At 44.8% G+C, this 14,679-nt stretch overlaps 1 protein-coding gene across 5 annotated transcripts in view; it reads left to right on the plus strand.

Annotated features, from left to right (window-relative positions):
* aatkb (apoptosis-associated tyrosine kinase b) overlaps nt 1–14,679 on the plus strand; it is a 301,371-nt gene that overhangs the window by 224,945 nt on the left and 61,747 nt on the right. For all 5 annotated transcript variants that reach the window (XM_080209476.1, XM_080209474.1, XM_080209478.1 and 2 more), the window contains one exon: nt 7,947–8,026. In XM_080209476.1, coding sequence (XP_080065602.1) covers nt 7,947–8,026 — 80 coding nt within the window. The remainder of the gene's footprint in view (nt 1–7,946; nt 8,027–14,679) is intronic.

Raw genomic sequence — 14,679 nt, forward strand, 5'->3', positions numbered from 1 at the left:
CGAATGGCCTCATTCTGCACTATAGGATTTCTATGATCTATTCTATGATCTAGTGCTTCGTTCTCCTCCTTACTGCATCAAAATTAAAACATTCCTTACTTAGAACTCTACTATTCCCAACTGCTTACCTCCCTCAGTCCTTGTTGTAGCTCCTGTGAACTAAACAGACCATCCAGCATCACTGAATTTCTGATACAGCACAGAGAGAGGCCTTTCAGCCCATCATGCCAATGCTGACTATCCCATTGGTTCCATGTCCTTTTTCTTCCCTCACAGCCCTGCAATGCTCTCCTCTTCAGCTGTTTAATTTGTTTGATTTATCCTACATGCAGTTTGTGCAATGGTTGCCTGCACAACAACAGTTGGTTAGAGCTCAAAAGGAATACCTTGACTGTCAAGTCCATGGGTGCATCTTAAAGTTGAGAAAGATGTTATACAATTGTGGGTAATTTCTGCATTTTAAGCCTTGGTCTTCCACCTAATATGATTTTTTTTTAAACCTCACACTCTTAACTGCGTATGCAAGGCAGTGTGATGAATACTCCCCACTTGCTTGGGTGGGTGCAGTTCCAACAACACACAAAAAGCTTGACACCATCCAGGACAAGGCAGCCCGCTTGATTGGCGGCACCACATCCACAAACATCCACCACCGATGCTCAGTAGCAGCAGTGTGTACTATCTACAAGATTCACTGCAGCAATTCGCCAAAGATCCTTAGACAGTACTTTCCAATCCCTAGAAGGACAAAGCCAGCAGAAACATGGAAACACCACCATCTGCATGTTCCCCTCCAAGCCACTCACCGTCCTGACTTGGAAATATATCGCCGTTCCTTCACAGTCGCTGGATCAAAATCCTAGAATTCCCTCCCTAACGGTACTGTGGGTCAACCCACAGAACATGGACTGCAGCGATTCAAGAAGGCAGCTCAGCTCCACCTTCTCAAGGGTAACTAGGGATGGGCAATAAATGCTGGCCAGCCAGCGACACACACGTCCGATGAGTCAATAAAAAAAACTGTGCTTCATCGCTGAACGGCTAAACGTTCCATATTTATCAGCAAAAGCAAAAAACCAGGCAATCAATTCTTCACCCCTCAGAGTGTGATACTTCAAAAAGGAAAAAAAAGGAAGTTTTTGCATGTTCTCCCTGTGTCTGCGTGGGTTTCCTCCAGGGGGGACTAGGAGGGTAAATACATGACCGTACAGGAATAGGGCAAGGATAGAATTGTTTTGGTGCAGGTTCGATGGGCCAAATGGCCTCCTTCTGCACTGCAGGGATTCTACGATTTTGTGAAATTGTGATCAATTTTGCTGAAAGGTGAGCATTTTAATGCATTTTAATCCACTTGCATTATGGAGAGTTGATATAATGTATACTTTGAAAATCAAAGCCTTTAAAACTATAATGTTATAGTCTGTTAATTCTCCTGTGAAGGGTGACACACAGTAGTTCTTTGTTGAACACTGCAGAGGTTCTTGTTTTGTACTTACAACCTTCCCTTGGAGAGATCAGTGTGTGAACCACTGGACGGATTTACAAACAGCTGAACGGCCTGGCAGGTCACAACTTGAATGCTCGGTCCAAGGCTGTGGCCATCGTTATACTGACTCATAGCTGGCTCCTCACTCCCAGTTTTCTGGCCTCACAGAATTGATAGTTTGAAACAGAGCTGAGGGACCAGCCACAACCACATCCCCGGGACACAGGTTTCCTGCTGCCTGTCCACACAGGATTCAGAGCTGGGGCCAAGATCTCCTTTCACTGGGGGAACCTGGAATGGGATCAGAGTATCCTGATTCAGGTGGGAATGCCACCATTTACAGGCAGCAACTGTGCAGAGAACAGTGAGTTACTGCTAGCATTTCATCCAAATTCACAAACATACAAATGATCAGCATCAACAGAGGCATCAAATACACCCAAACATATACACACATACATACACACACATACACATGCATATGCACACACACACACAGCACACACACATATATACACACATAATACATACACATACACACACATATACATGCATACACACACACATATATACACACAGCACACACACATATATACACACATACGCACACACACATACATATACTCACACATATATATACACACACATACATACACATATACACACACACAAATATACACACACACATATTCGTGTACATACATATACACACATACACACATGCGCACATACACACATGCACACGTACACACATATGCACACACACATATACCCACACATGTACACATACTAATACACACATATATACATATGCATACACATTTACATACACACACTCACATTTACACACACATACATGTATACACACACACTAATACACATCCACACTAGTACACACACATATATACACATACTAATACACACACACACTAATGCACATATATATGTACACATGCGCTCACATTTACACACACACATACACACAAACACATAAGCATGTATATATATATATGTTCCTGTGCTGATTCCATGCCAGCTGTGCACTTCATATCATTCATGATATTCTGCATTCAAAGGATCGTCCTCCACATTTCCACCAACTCCATCGTAACGCCACCACTAAACACACCTCCTCCTCACCCCCTCTGTTAACTTTCTGCATGGACCACTCCTTCCATCTTCCACTCCATCACTCCCAGCTTCTCACCCCCTTCCCACTTGTGGAACGTGCATCACCTGCCCCTTTACCTCCCCCCCCGCCTCACTGCCCAGGGCCCAAACATTTCTTTCAGTGGGAGTGTGGATCATCTTCACTTGTTTGTCTGGAGCAGAGAAGACTGAGGGGGCAACCTGATTGAGGTGTTCAAGATTATGAGAGGCCTGGGCAGGGTAGATAAGGAGCAACTGTTCCCCTTAGTTTAAGGGTCAGTTACTAGGGGACACAAGTTAAAAGTGAGGAGTGGGAGGTTTAGGGGGAGATTTGCAGAAGAACCTTTTTACCCAGAGGGTGGCGACGGCCTGGAATGCATTGCCTGGGAGGGTGGAGGAGGGAGGATACCTCACATCCTTTGAAAAAGCACCCGGATAAGTACTTGGCACACCATAACATTCAGGGCTGTGGGCCAAGTGTTAGCAAGTGGGAATAGGTGGGCAGGTCAGGGCATTTCATACATCGGTGCAGATTCGATGGGCCAAAGGGCCTCTTCTGCACCGTAGTATTCTGTGACTCTGTAATTCTGTTTCATTTGTACCTCCTCCAATTTGGTCTACTTTATTCGCTGCTCCCAGTGTGGTCTCATCAACACTGGGGAGACTAAATGCAGACTGGGTGACCACTTTGCGAACACCTTTGCTTCACCCGCAAGCATGGCTCCAACCTTCCTGCCGCTTGCCATTTCAACTCAGCATCTTGTTCTCTCGTCCGTGTGTCCATCCTTGGCCTGTTGCAATGCTCCAGTGATGCCCAACTGGAGGAGCAGCACCTCATCTTCGATTAGGCGCGGTACAGCCCTCAGGACTCAACACTGAGTTCAACAATGTCAGACTGTGACTTTTCTCCTACACCTTAACCCTTTTTCTTATTATTCCATGCATTCTTTGTCTCAATGCAAACCATCTCCACTCACCCACCCACATTCCTCACTCCTCCCCCATACTGGGCCTTCAGCCTCTTGCTCTTAAGTTTGCTACATTTTTATGGCAACCTCTTCCAGCTACAATATAATGTCCAACACTTGTTCCCCCTGTTTAACTCTGAAGAACAGCTAAACGGACTTGGAATGCTAACTGTTCCTCTCGCCACAGGTGCCACCCAACCTGCTGAGATTTTCCCAGCATCCTCTGTTTTTTTGTTTCAGATTCCAGCATCTGCAGCATTTTGCTTATTTCCCATCACGTCACGTGGTTCAGGACACCCTGTAACGCCTAGAGGAAATGGTCAGTTGTCTCAGATGGACAACAGCCACTTAAGGGACTGCAGAAGGCTAAGGCCAAAATAAATATATGTGACTGTGAAGCTTGAAGGAGCAGCAGTGCCCACTCCTGGCTGTACAGTAACCTGTGAGCTGCATCCAACCGCCGTCACTGGCCTGTCCTCCCAGTCGCCCTTCCCTCATAGCGGGGAGAGAGGTCAGGCATCAGCATTTCCACCCGCGGATCTGTGTCTTCTTTGTGGCCAATGCCCTCTGCAGCTCATCAACTCTGCTGATGGTGTAACATTGTGAATCACCAAGCCCTCACCTGGCTCTTTTGAAGTTTATGTAATAAGTCCTCAGAGGTAGAAGTCCCTTCACCAAAATCCCTTTATTTATAAGTCTGACAACAGCATATAGAGCGTTTTCAGTTAGCAGCCTACACTCGGAGTCCCAGAGGAACTGACATGCCTGGCTAAATACAAAGCAAGAGGTTCCCTAATTGGCCCATCAATTTGGTCCATAATCAGGGAACTCTTAGTGGCCAGGATTCCACAGACAGAGGTAACCGCATTTGGCCAGTACGGGGATTGAACCTGCAACCTTAGCTTTATTAGCTCAATCATTGAAGCTTATCAGCCCACATCGCCCTTAATCAGGGAGTTCATATTCTAACAGGCCCACTTCAATCACCTGATTAAAGTCATTACAGTTTATTTATTAGTGTCATAAGTAGGCTTACATTAACACTGCAATGAAGTTACTGTGAAAATCCCCTTGTTGCCACACTCCGGTGCTTGTTTGGGTAAGCTGAGGGGGAATTTAGCACGGCCAATGCATCTAACCAGCATTCTTTTGGACTGTGGGAGGAAACCGGAGCACCCGGAGGAAACCCACACAGACAACGAGGAGACTCCGCACAGACAGTGACCCAAGCCGGGAATCGAATCCCGGTCCCGGGCGCTGTGAGGCAGCAGTGCTAACCACTGTGCCACCATGCCTCCCATCTTCACATGAGGCAATGAGCCTGACTGCGTTGTCTAATTGTCTCAGACATTACCATCAGTTCTACATCCGTGGAGTTGCTGACGTTTTCAGCACTGATTTCGTGTTTTACGTACAAGGGCAGACAGGAACCTTGGATAGCTAGGGCATTATTCCAGCGGAAGAAATTAATCGTGGTCTCAGGTTGATAATTAAGCACATTTGACAGAGTATGGGGAAAGATGACCTGAGACAAGATAAGTTTGTGTTTAGTTACCCTGAGCAAGGCTACGTTTTACCGCCCCAGTCTCATTTTCCACAGCAGCCTCTTGGAACGAAAAGGCCGATTTGGTATCAATTTCTGCTGAAACGTTGCCAGCTCCGAGCCGTGGACACACTGCTTCTCAGGCTGCCAAAGCAACATTCACGTTGGACCCTTACATTTGGCAGAGACGGGAGACTTTCAGCACAGCAGGCCGGGTTAAATTTGAGAATGCACTGTAAAAGTGCCCGTGTTTTTTTGCTTAATCTTGTTATGTGTTAGATTTTCAACTAACCACACTGTTGACTTCCTCACGATCAACATAAAATTGTGTTGTGAGGAAGCATTATCCAAGCAGCATTGGTTAAACTAACTGTGCATTTAATCAAGCTTGACCGCAGCACTTCACATTACACTAATTGTGAGGTTTTATATAAAATGCGCCATGGGAATATCCATTACAGGACTCACATCGACACGGCTTTGTTCGAGATGCAATCTGTAATATTTGCTCCAATTTCTCGTCTGTAATTATCTTCCTGCGATTGCTGTACGCAGCGTTTGTTCACTGAAAAGCTATTTGTCGAAACGCCAGATCGAGGTGAGAAAGGACAGTAGATATTTCTCATCGTGAGCAGTTGCTGCTTGTTGAAGGTTTGGGTTCTGCAGACGGACCCGCAATGGGCTGAGGTTGAAAATTTAAGGCTTCCTGTTTGGTCGAGGAAGTGGAAATGGTTCACAGATTCCTCCTGGAAACAGAGACAAACTGTAGGTGTTACTGCCTGAGCTTGTGTTGAGTTTTGATTTATGTATTTGGATATCTCCTTTGCACAATTTAAGTTGACAGCAATGTGTTGGCCATAAGACCAGAAGATAGAGCAGCAGAATTTGGCCATTCGGCCCATTGACTCCATCATGGCTCATTCTCCCACCTTTTCTCCATCACCTTGGATCCCCTTACCAAATCAGGGACCTACCTGTCTCTGCTGGGACTCAGCGGGCAACACTGTCCCCCCTCCAGCAAACCAAACACAGGATCTAGGCTGACACACCAGTATCAGTGCTGAGGGAGTGATGCACTACCAGAGATGTTAAACTGAAGCCCCAGCTGCTGTCTCTGATGGATGGCAAAGATTCGATGGCACCATTGCAAAAAAGAGCTGGAGTGTTTGCTTGAGCAGGTGGCCAGGCCTAAATCCTGCAGCTGACTTTGTTCCCTCAATCTCTGGCCATCAAAGTTTTAAATTATTTATTGGTTTGAGATGAGAGTCATTTGCAAGCCCTTTACAGCCTTCCTCTCTGAATGTGCCTCCTGCCACCCTCCAACCCCTTTTCAAATTATGACGCGAAGCCATAGACTCTTTCCCGAGCAATGCACAACATGCACACACACAACATGGACACACACACAAACACACAATATGCACACACGCAAAAACCATACACATACAACACCTACACACACAGGCATATACACATATAGACATACAACATGCACACACACAGATGCAACATGCACACACACACATACACAACACGTACAGACACACAGACAGAACACACACACATATAGATACAACATGCTCACACATAAATGCACAACATGCAAAGACACATATAGATACGACACACACACATATAGACACAACATGCATGCACATAGACACATACCCACATGGACACACAACACGCACGCACACTCACACACATAGACACAATACGCACACACACAAATACACATATAGACACACAACACACACACACACACACACACACACACGAACACACAACATGCACGTACGCACATACACAGGCATAGACACACATAGTGTTCCATTCTGGGCTGGGGGCAATCTGGCTGATTGCAGCATTTCCACTCTTAAGGTCAGAGAGTTCACCTGAGAACCACAAGGATGTTTAACAAATCTTTCAGAAGAAATATAACTTTATTTTAATGCATCATAGAAATCTGTAGACATTAACGCCTCCTGCATAGTCTCAGCCTAATGTATGTGTACGTGTGCGTGCGCATATATGTGAATATTTACATGTATGTATGGTGTAATGAATGGGTGCATTGTGAATATTTGTGATTGAATAATGTGAGGTTTTCTTTGCTTCGTCCTGTTAATCTTACTGGAAACCCTCTTCTCTCTGCGTGCTTATTCATTCCCTGCGAAGCTGTGAGCAGTGGGAGGAGAATGTTCAGCATGTTCTGATGATTTTGAAAATTATGCAAACCTATCTTTATTCATCCAGAGCTGTCTGCTGTTACTGGAATGTTGGAAATGTTTTATGTTCTGCAGCCAGCCAAGCCACCACAGCTACGCAAGTTACTGACAAAGAATTTATTTCTTTCAGTAAGTCAGCATGTGCTTGCAATCCTTGCGCTCAGTAATTTGCAGGGGTGGAGAATGCCAAAGCAAGGAGGAAAGCTACCACAGGGGTCACATCTTTTCCCAGTAAACAACTTGTTTACCTTGGCTCCGAAGCGGGAGTGAGTGAGTGAGCAGCAGTTTTGTTTTTTACTCTCTCGCTCTCTCTGAAGTGCACAGTTTTTGGTTCCCGCTGCACGCTGTCCAAAATTGTTTTCCACTTCACCTGTCAAGGGCCCTTCAGTCGAGGAGGCAGTGAGGCTAAGAGTGCCTCTTTATTTTGTGTGTCACAGCAGAAAACATTCCAATATCTCCCGTGGTCCAAATTCACTGGGCCAGATGCGTGACTTGGGAAAAGGATTACTGATGAAGAACAGGAGGAGGTGGACAGGCCAGTGATAATCTTGTTTATATATGTCTATCCACAGGACAATTCCTTCAACAGGCCGAATTGGGCCGTCAAAGCCTCCTGTACCTAAAAGAGGCTGGCAGCAGTTGGTTTGGAAAGGTCAGTAGATTTCTTCTTTCAATTGTTTTTTTTTTACCCTGGAGAGTAAGAGGCTTAGGGATGATCTTACAGAGGTCTATAAGGTGCACAGATAAGGTAGACAATCAATATCTTTCCCCAAAGGTCAGAGAGTCTAAAACTAGAGGGCATAGGTTTAAGGTGAGAGGAGAGAGATACAAAGGGTCCTGGGGGGCAATTCTTTCACACAGAGGGTGGTGGGTGTCTGGAACGAGCTGTCAGAGGTAGTGATAGAGGCTGGTATAGTTTTTTCTTTATAAGAAGTATTTAGACATCTACATGGGTTAGATGCGTATAGAGGGATATGGGCCAAATGCGGGCAATTGGGATTAGCTTAGTAATTGAAAAAAAAGGGTGGCATGGACAAGTTGGACCAAAAAGCCTGTTTCCATCTATGACTATGACCTGTATGACTCTTGTTGCTGCTGTTTAATCCATCTCCTTGCACCTAATGAAGGCCTTGAAAATGCCAGCTCAGACATCTATGTACATTGTGACAAATTGGAAAGACTGGAGATGTAACCCACTGTGATGGCAGCCTGGTATGCTCTCGGTGAAGGGCACTGAACTTCAGAATTTGATTCAGTTCCGTGTCAAAGTACCTAATTGATTCGTGATCTTCCTCACTCACACAGAAAGCATTAGATATTGTCTACATTGGATAGTTTGTCAACAAATATTCATTCTAACTTTATGCTGCACCTTAGAGCTCCAGACACCCTTATTCCTTCAATCTAAAGTTGTCTTTTCAAGAAGAAATTCGATTTGGTATTAAAAGGATCAAGGGATACGGGGGGAAGAGGGGAACAGGATATTGAATTCGATGATCAGCCATGTTCATAATGAATGGTGGAGCAGGCTCGAAGGGCTGAATGGCCTACTTTTGTTTCTAGTTTCTGTGTCTTTCATATTTATAAAGCCTGAGGGAAGAAAGACTGACCAACATTCCCTCGCTTTCCTATTAAAATCATCACCTGAGACTAAATATTGTGAAGATAAATCAATTTATTTAAAAAGCAAATTTTTTAAATATCCAGCAATGAAACTGGTATCTTGATGAACTTCATGAGGTTACTTTTCCCACAGATGGTGAATTTTGTAAATGCATAGATGTAATTAACGGAGGTTGATTTAGCTGAGTTGGCTGGACAGCTGGTTACAGAATCATACAGTGTAGAAGGAGGCCATTCGGCCCATCAACCACAATCCCACCTACCCCCATAACCCCACACATTGACCCTAGCCAGTCCCCCTGACACTAAGGGGCAATTTAACATGGCCAATCCACCTTAAGTGATGCAGAATAACACCAACAGCGTGGGTTCAATTCCCGCACCAGTGAGGCTATTCAAGAAAGCCCTGGCTTCTCAACCTTGCCCCTCGCCTGAGATGTGGTGATCCTCAGGTTAAATCACCACCAGTCATAGCCTGTAGTCATCTGGGACTATGGCGACTTTACTTACTTTAAACAGCTGATTGAGATGGTGAGAAGGCAGCAATAAGGGTGAGAAACAGAAAATGCTGAAAATACTCAGCAGGCGTGGCAGCATTTATGGAGTGAGAAACAGAGTTAATGTTGTGGGTCTATGATCTTGCGCCAGCCGCTCCGAGTTTTGATGAGATTCCAGACCCAGAACACGAACTCTGTTTCTTTCTCCACCGATGCTGCCAGACCTGCCGAGCATTTCCAGCACTTTCTGGTTTTTTTAAATTAATTCTGCAGTAATTTGCTCTTATGTTGGAAGCAAAAGTCCTTTCATACCTTTAGCATTTCTTGGAGATTTGCTCCCATGTTCAACTCCCACCCAGGTATAATACTGAAAACAGAACAAGGATGAAGGGAGTTGACAGAATCATAGAAGAGCGTTACCTCCCTGCCAAGGCTGGTACAATCACAGGATCATAAGTTTAAAGTTAAAGTTTATTTATTAGTGTCAGCAGTAGGCTTACATTAACATCTCAGTGAAGCAGAAGGAGGCTATTTGGCCCATTGAACCTGCATCCACAACAATCCACGTTTTCTATGGCAGCACAGTGGTTAGTATTGTTAAAAGTTTATTTATTCGTCACAAGTAGGCTTACATGAACACTGCGATGAGGTTACTGTGAAACTCCCCTAGTGCCACACTCCGGTGCCTGTTCAGGTCAATGCACCTAACCAGCACATCTTTGGAGTGTGGGAGGAAACCGGAGCACCCAGAGGAAACCCACGCGGACATGGATTTGCTGTGGGTGCTCTGGTTTACTTCCACAGTTCAGGTTAGGTGCATTGGCCATGCTAAATTGCCCCAAATGGCCCACTTCTACACTATACAGATTCTATGATCCCATCCAGGCCCTATCGCCAAAATCCTACATAATTAGCCCGCTAACACTAAGGGGCAATTTAGCATGGCCAATCCATCTAACCTGCACATCTTTGGACTGTGGGAGGAAACCCCTGCAGGAATGTGGATTTTCACAGTGACTTCATTGCAGTGTTAATGTAAACCTACTTGTGACAGTAATATTTTTATATACTTTTCAATGTGCAAACTTCACACAGTCACCCAAGGGCAGAATCGAAGCTGGGATGCTGGTGCTGTGAGACAGCAGTGCTAACCATTGTGCCACCATGCTGCCCCATGGTGGATCTAGGGAGTGACTGCCACATTTCTTTTTCTTAAAAAGCCTACTTAAACTGGCAGCCCTACCCGACCCCTTCCTGTCTTTGCGGCAAATCAATTCCTCCCAATAGCTCATGGACTCAGATGAATGAATTTACAATTGACAGGGCAGTGACAGGTTTTGACTCAAGTGTGTGAATATTTTAGTCAATGCATTTCTTTAACATAACTCACGGTTGTCATTTATTTTAACCATCTATCTCCATGCTGTCCATATTGATTGTGTCTGCCTTTTGTATGTTGAGAGCTTAAAGTGTGCAGAGGACGTCTGTGAAGGGATGTAGATAGTTTAAGCAAGGGTCTGGCAGATGGGCTACAATATTGGTTAATGTGAGATAGGAATAACAGCAAAATGGACTATTATTTAAATGACACAAAATTGCAGCATGCTGCTGCACAGAGGGTGTCCTTGTACATGAATCACAAAAAATTGGCTTGCAGGTGCAGCAGGTAATTAAAAAGGCAAGTTTTGGGCGCCGCACCTGCGCAAGGATATTTTGGCCCTGGAGGGAGTGCAGAGGAGGTTTACTAGGCTGATACCGGAGTTGAGGGGATTGAGCTGTGAGGAGAGGCTGAATAAACTAGGCTTGTACTCGTTAGAGTTTAGAAGAATGAGGGGAGATCTCATTGAGACGTATAAGATGATGAATGGGATGGATAGGATAGAGGTGGAGAGACTCTTCCTGCTCAAAAAAGACAGTAGGACTAGGGGGCACAGCCTCAAGATAAAGGGGAGGCGGTTTAGAACGGAGTTGAGGAGGAACTTCTTCACTCAAAGGGTGGTGAATCTCTGGAATTCTCTGCCCGTTGAAGTGGTGGAGGCTGCCTCGCTAAATATTTTTAAGAAGCGGGTTGATGGGTTCTTGATAAGAGAGGGGATTAAGGGTTATGGGGAGAGGGCGGGAAAGTGGAACTGAGCCACAACAGATCAGCCATGATCTTATTGAATGGCGGGGCAGGCTCGAAGGGCTAGATGGCCTACTCCTGCTCCTATTTCTTATGTTCTTATGTTCTTATGTTCTTATGTCCTTCATTGCTAGAGGGATGGAGTTTAAAAACAGGGAGGTTATGTTACAGCTGTATAAGGTGCTGTTAAGACCACACCTGTTGTACTGTGTACGGTTTTGGTCTCCTTACTTCAGAAAGGATGGACTAGCATTGGAGGGGGTGCAGAGGTTGGATTCTAGAGTTCAGAGGGTTGGCTTATGAGGAGAGATGAATAGACTGGGACTATACTCACTGGAATTCAGAAGAATGAGGGGGGATCTTATGGAAACATTTAAGATTATGAAGGGAATAGATGAGATAGAAGCAGGGAGGTTGTTTCCACTGGCGGGTAAAACTAAAACTAGGGGCCATGGCCTCAAAATAAGGGGGATCAGATTTAGGACTGAGTTGAGGAGAAACTTCTTCCTGCAAAGGGTTGTGAATCTGTGAAATACCTTGCCTAGTGAAGCAGTTGAGGCTATTTGCTTGATTTTTGGATAGATAGATTTTTGAACGGTAAAGGAATTAAGGGTTATGTTGAGTGGGCGGGTAAGTGGAGCTGAGTCCACAAGAAGATCAGCCATGATCTTATTGAATGGCAGTGCAGGCTCGAGGGGCCAGATGGCCTACTCCAGCTCCTAGTTCTTATGTTTATCAGTTGTAAATCATTGATTTTGAGTTGCATTGAATTGCCTTAGGTCAGATCAGGAGCATCAGTGGCAATCTGATCAGGCCAACATTATAGCTCCATCCCCTGTTTTTGCTATCTTGTTTTTCTGCTTCAATCCCACCATCTTAACACTTCCATATGATTTTGCGAAGCTTCATTCACTTATCCAATGTGCAGCTGCATGGAAGTATTCAGGATTTACTTTGATTATCTGCCCAATGTTCAAGAAGTGTGAGACAGCAACATTACAGATGGATCTTGTTTGGAAAATAGTTTCCTTTTGTTGATACTGGTGGGCCGAGATTGAATGGAAACTTTTTGAGCAAATGGGCCCCCCATCTGCCACTTTACCGACAACAATCCCAGCCAGGCCCTATCCCCACAACCCCACATATTTGCCCTGCCAATGCCCCTGACGCTAAGAGGGTTTGGTTAGATCTACAATTCAGAAAGATCAGTAACAATGGGCGGAGTTTTCCCATCCCACCCACCACGGGAATTGTAGTGGGCGGGGAGGCGGACCATGCCAAGGTCCGTTGATCTCAGGCGGGAAATTTTGGTCATGGGATGAGTGCAGTCAGAAAATCCCACCCTGTGTGTTTACAGGGGAAAATGTAACCCATCATTTCAGAATCTAATGTGGCTCTGAAAACTTATCCAATTCTAGTTCACCTGCAAATCACAAGGATATCAAAGTCAGGTTTTCAATTTGGAAAACAATTTGATCCTTTTAACCGGAAACATTACCCCCACGTTGCATTTTTTTAAGGTCTCAACAATTCTTATCGCTGAGACCTTAAAGTCCCAGGCCCATCTACGGACAGGCAGCTTGCTGTTGGGCCTGTGTGGGGATTTATCTTTTCACAGAATCATAGAATCCCTACAGTACAGAAGGAGGCCATTTGGCCCATCTAATCTGCACCAACAACAGTTCCACCCAGGCCTTATCCCTGTAACACTATGTATTTACCCTGCTGGTCTCCCTGATACTAAGGGGCAATTTAGCATGGCCAATCAACCCACACAACTTTGGACTGTGGGAGGAAACTGGAGCACCCAGAGGAAACCCACGCTGACACAGGGAGAATGTGCAAACTCCACACTGAGAGTGACCCAAGGCGGGAATCGAACCCGGGTCCCTGGCGCTGCGAGGCAGCAGTGCTAACCACTGCACGACCACGACAATGAGCCTTGATAGCACTGGGGTTCAAGAATCACAAGTGCACATCTCCATTGCTCTGGATAAATCTGAACAGACAGGCTGACAAATAATACTTCCAAGTTGTGTTGAGTTGTCTTGGTTTATGAAAGATTTGCAAAATTGAAACGTGCTGCAATAGATGCAGGAAACCTTCGCCAAACATTATTTTATTTTACTGAATTTTCTGTTTGGATTTGTTAAAAATCCTTAAAATACTCATCTTAGTTTTTAAGTGCTCCCATGGCCTTGTGTCTCCCTCTTTCTTTGTACCCTCCTCCAGCAACCCCACAAGTTCTCTGCCAGCTTCTAATTCCGGCCTCTTCCTACTCCTGATTCTTGTCAGTGGGTCAATGCAAGCTGTGTCCTTGTTCTGAGATTCCCTACCTAAACCTTTCCATTCCTCCACCTCCTATCTCTTCCTTTAGCACACTCCTTTAAGGGGAGGCATTGACCTAGTGGTGTTATCGCTGGACTGTTAATCCAGAAATTCAGCAACTGTTCTGGGGACCTGGGTTCAAATCCCACCATGACAGATGGTGGAATTTGAATTCAATGCAAAAAAATCTGGAATTACGTACCTACTGATGACCATGAAACCTTTGTCAATTGCCAGAAAAACCCATCTGGCTCACTAACGTCCTTTAGGGAAGGAAATCTGCTGTCCCTACCTGGTCTGGGCTACATGTAACTCCAGAGCCACAGCAATGTGGTTGACTCTCAACTGCCCTCGGGCAACTAGGGATGGGCAATAAATGCTGGTCAGACAGCAACACCCATGAACATATTAAAAAAAACCCTTTGACCACCCATCCGATTTGATTTGATTTTTTATTGTCACACGTACTAACATATAATTAGAAGTATTGCTTCTTGCATGCTATACAGACAGCTTCTGGTCATCCATTCAAATATCATCTCATGTGGTTCAGTGACTAGTTTGATAATTGCTCCAGTTTTTGTTCATTTTATTGTGCTGAAGGGTGCCACATAAATGCAAGTTGTTGTTAAATGAATCATTTGCAACAAACTCAGAAAAATGGGCAATTTATGACCTAAGATTAAATGTAAAAACTGTGCAGCCAGAACAATAATCTTGAGTACACTTTGCTCA

The sequence above is a fragment of the Carcharhinus amblyrhynchos genome, chromosome 21, assembly GCF_965287045.1.
Source record: "Carcharhinus amblyrhynchos chromosome 21, sCarAmb.v2.hapA, whole genome shotgun sequence".
Classification (NCBI taxonomy): Eukaryota; Metazoa; Chordata; class Chondrichthyes; order Carcharhiniformes; family Carcharhinidae; genus Carcharhinus; species Carcharhinus amblyrhynchos.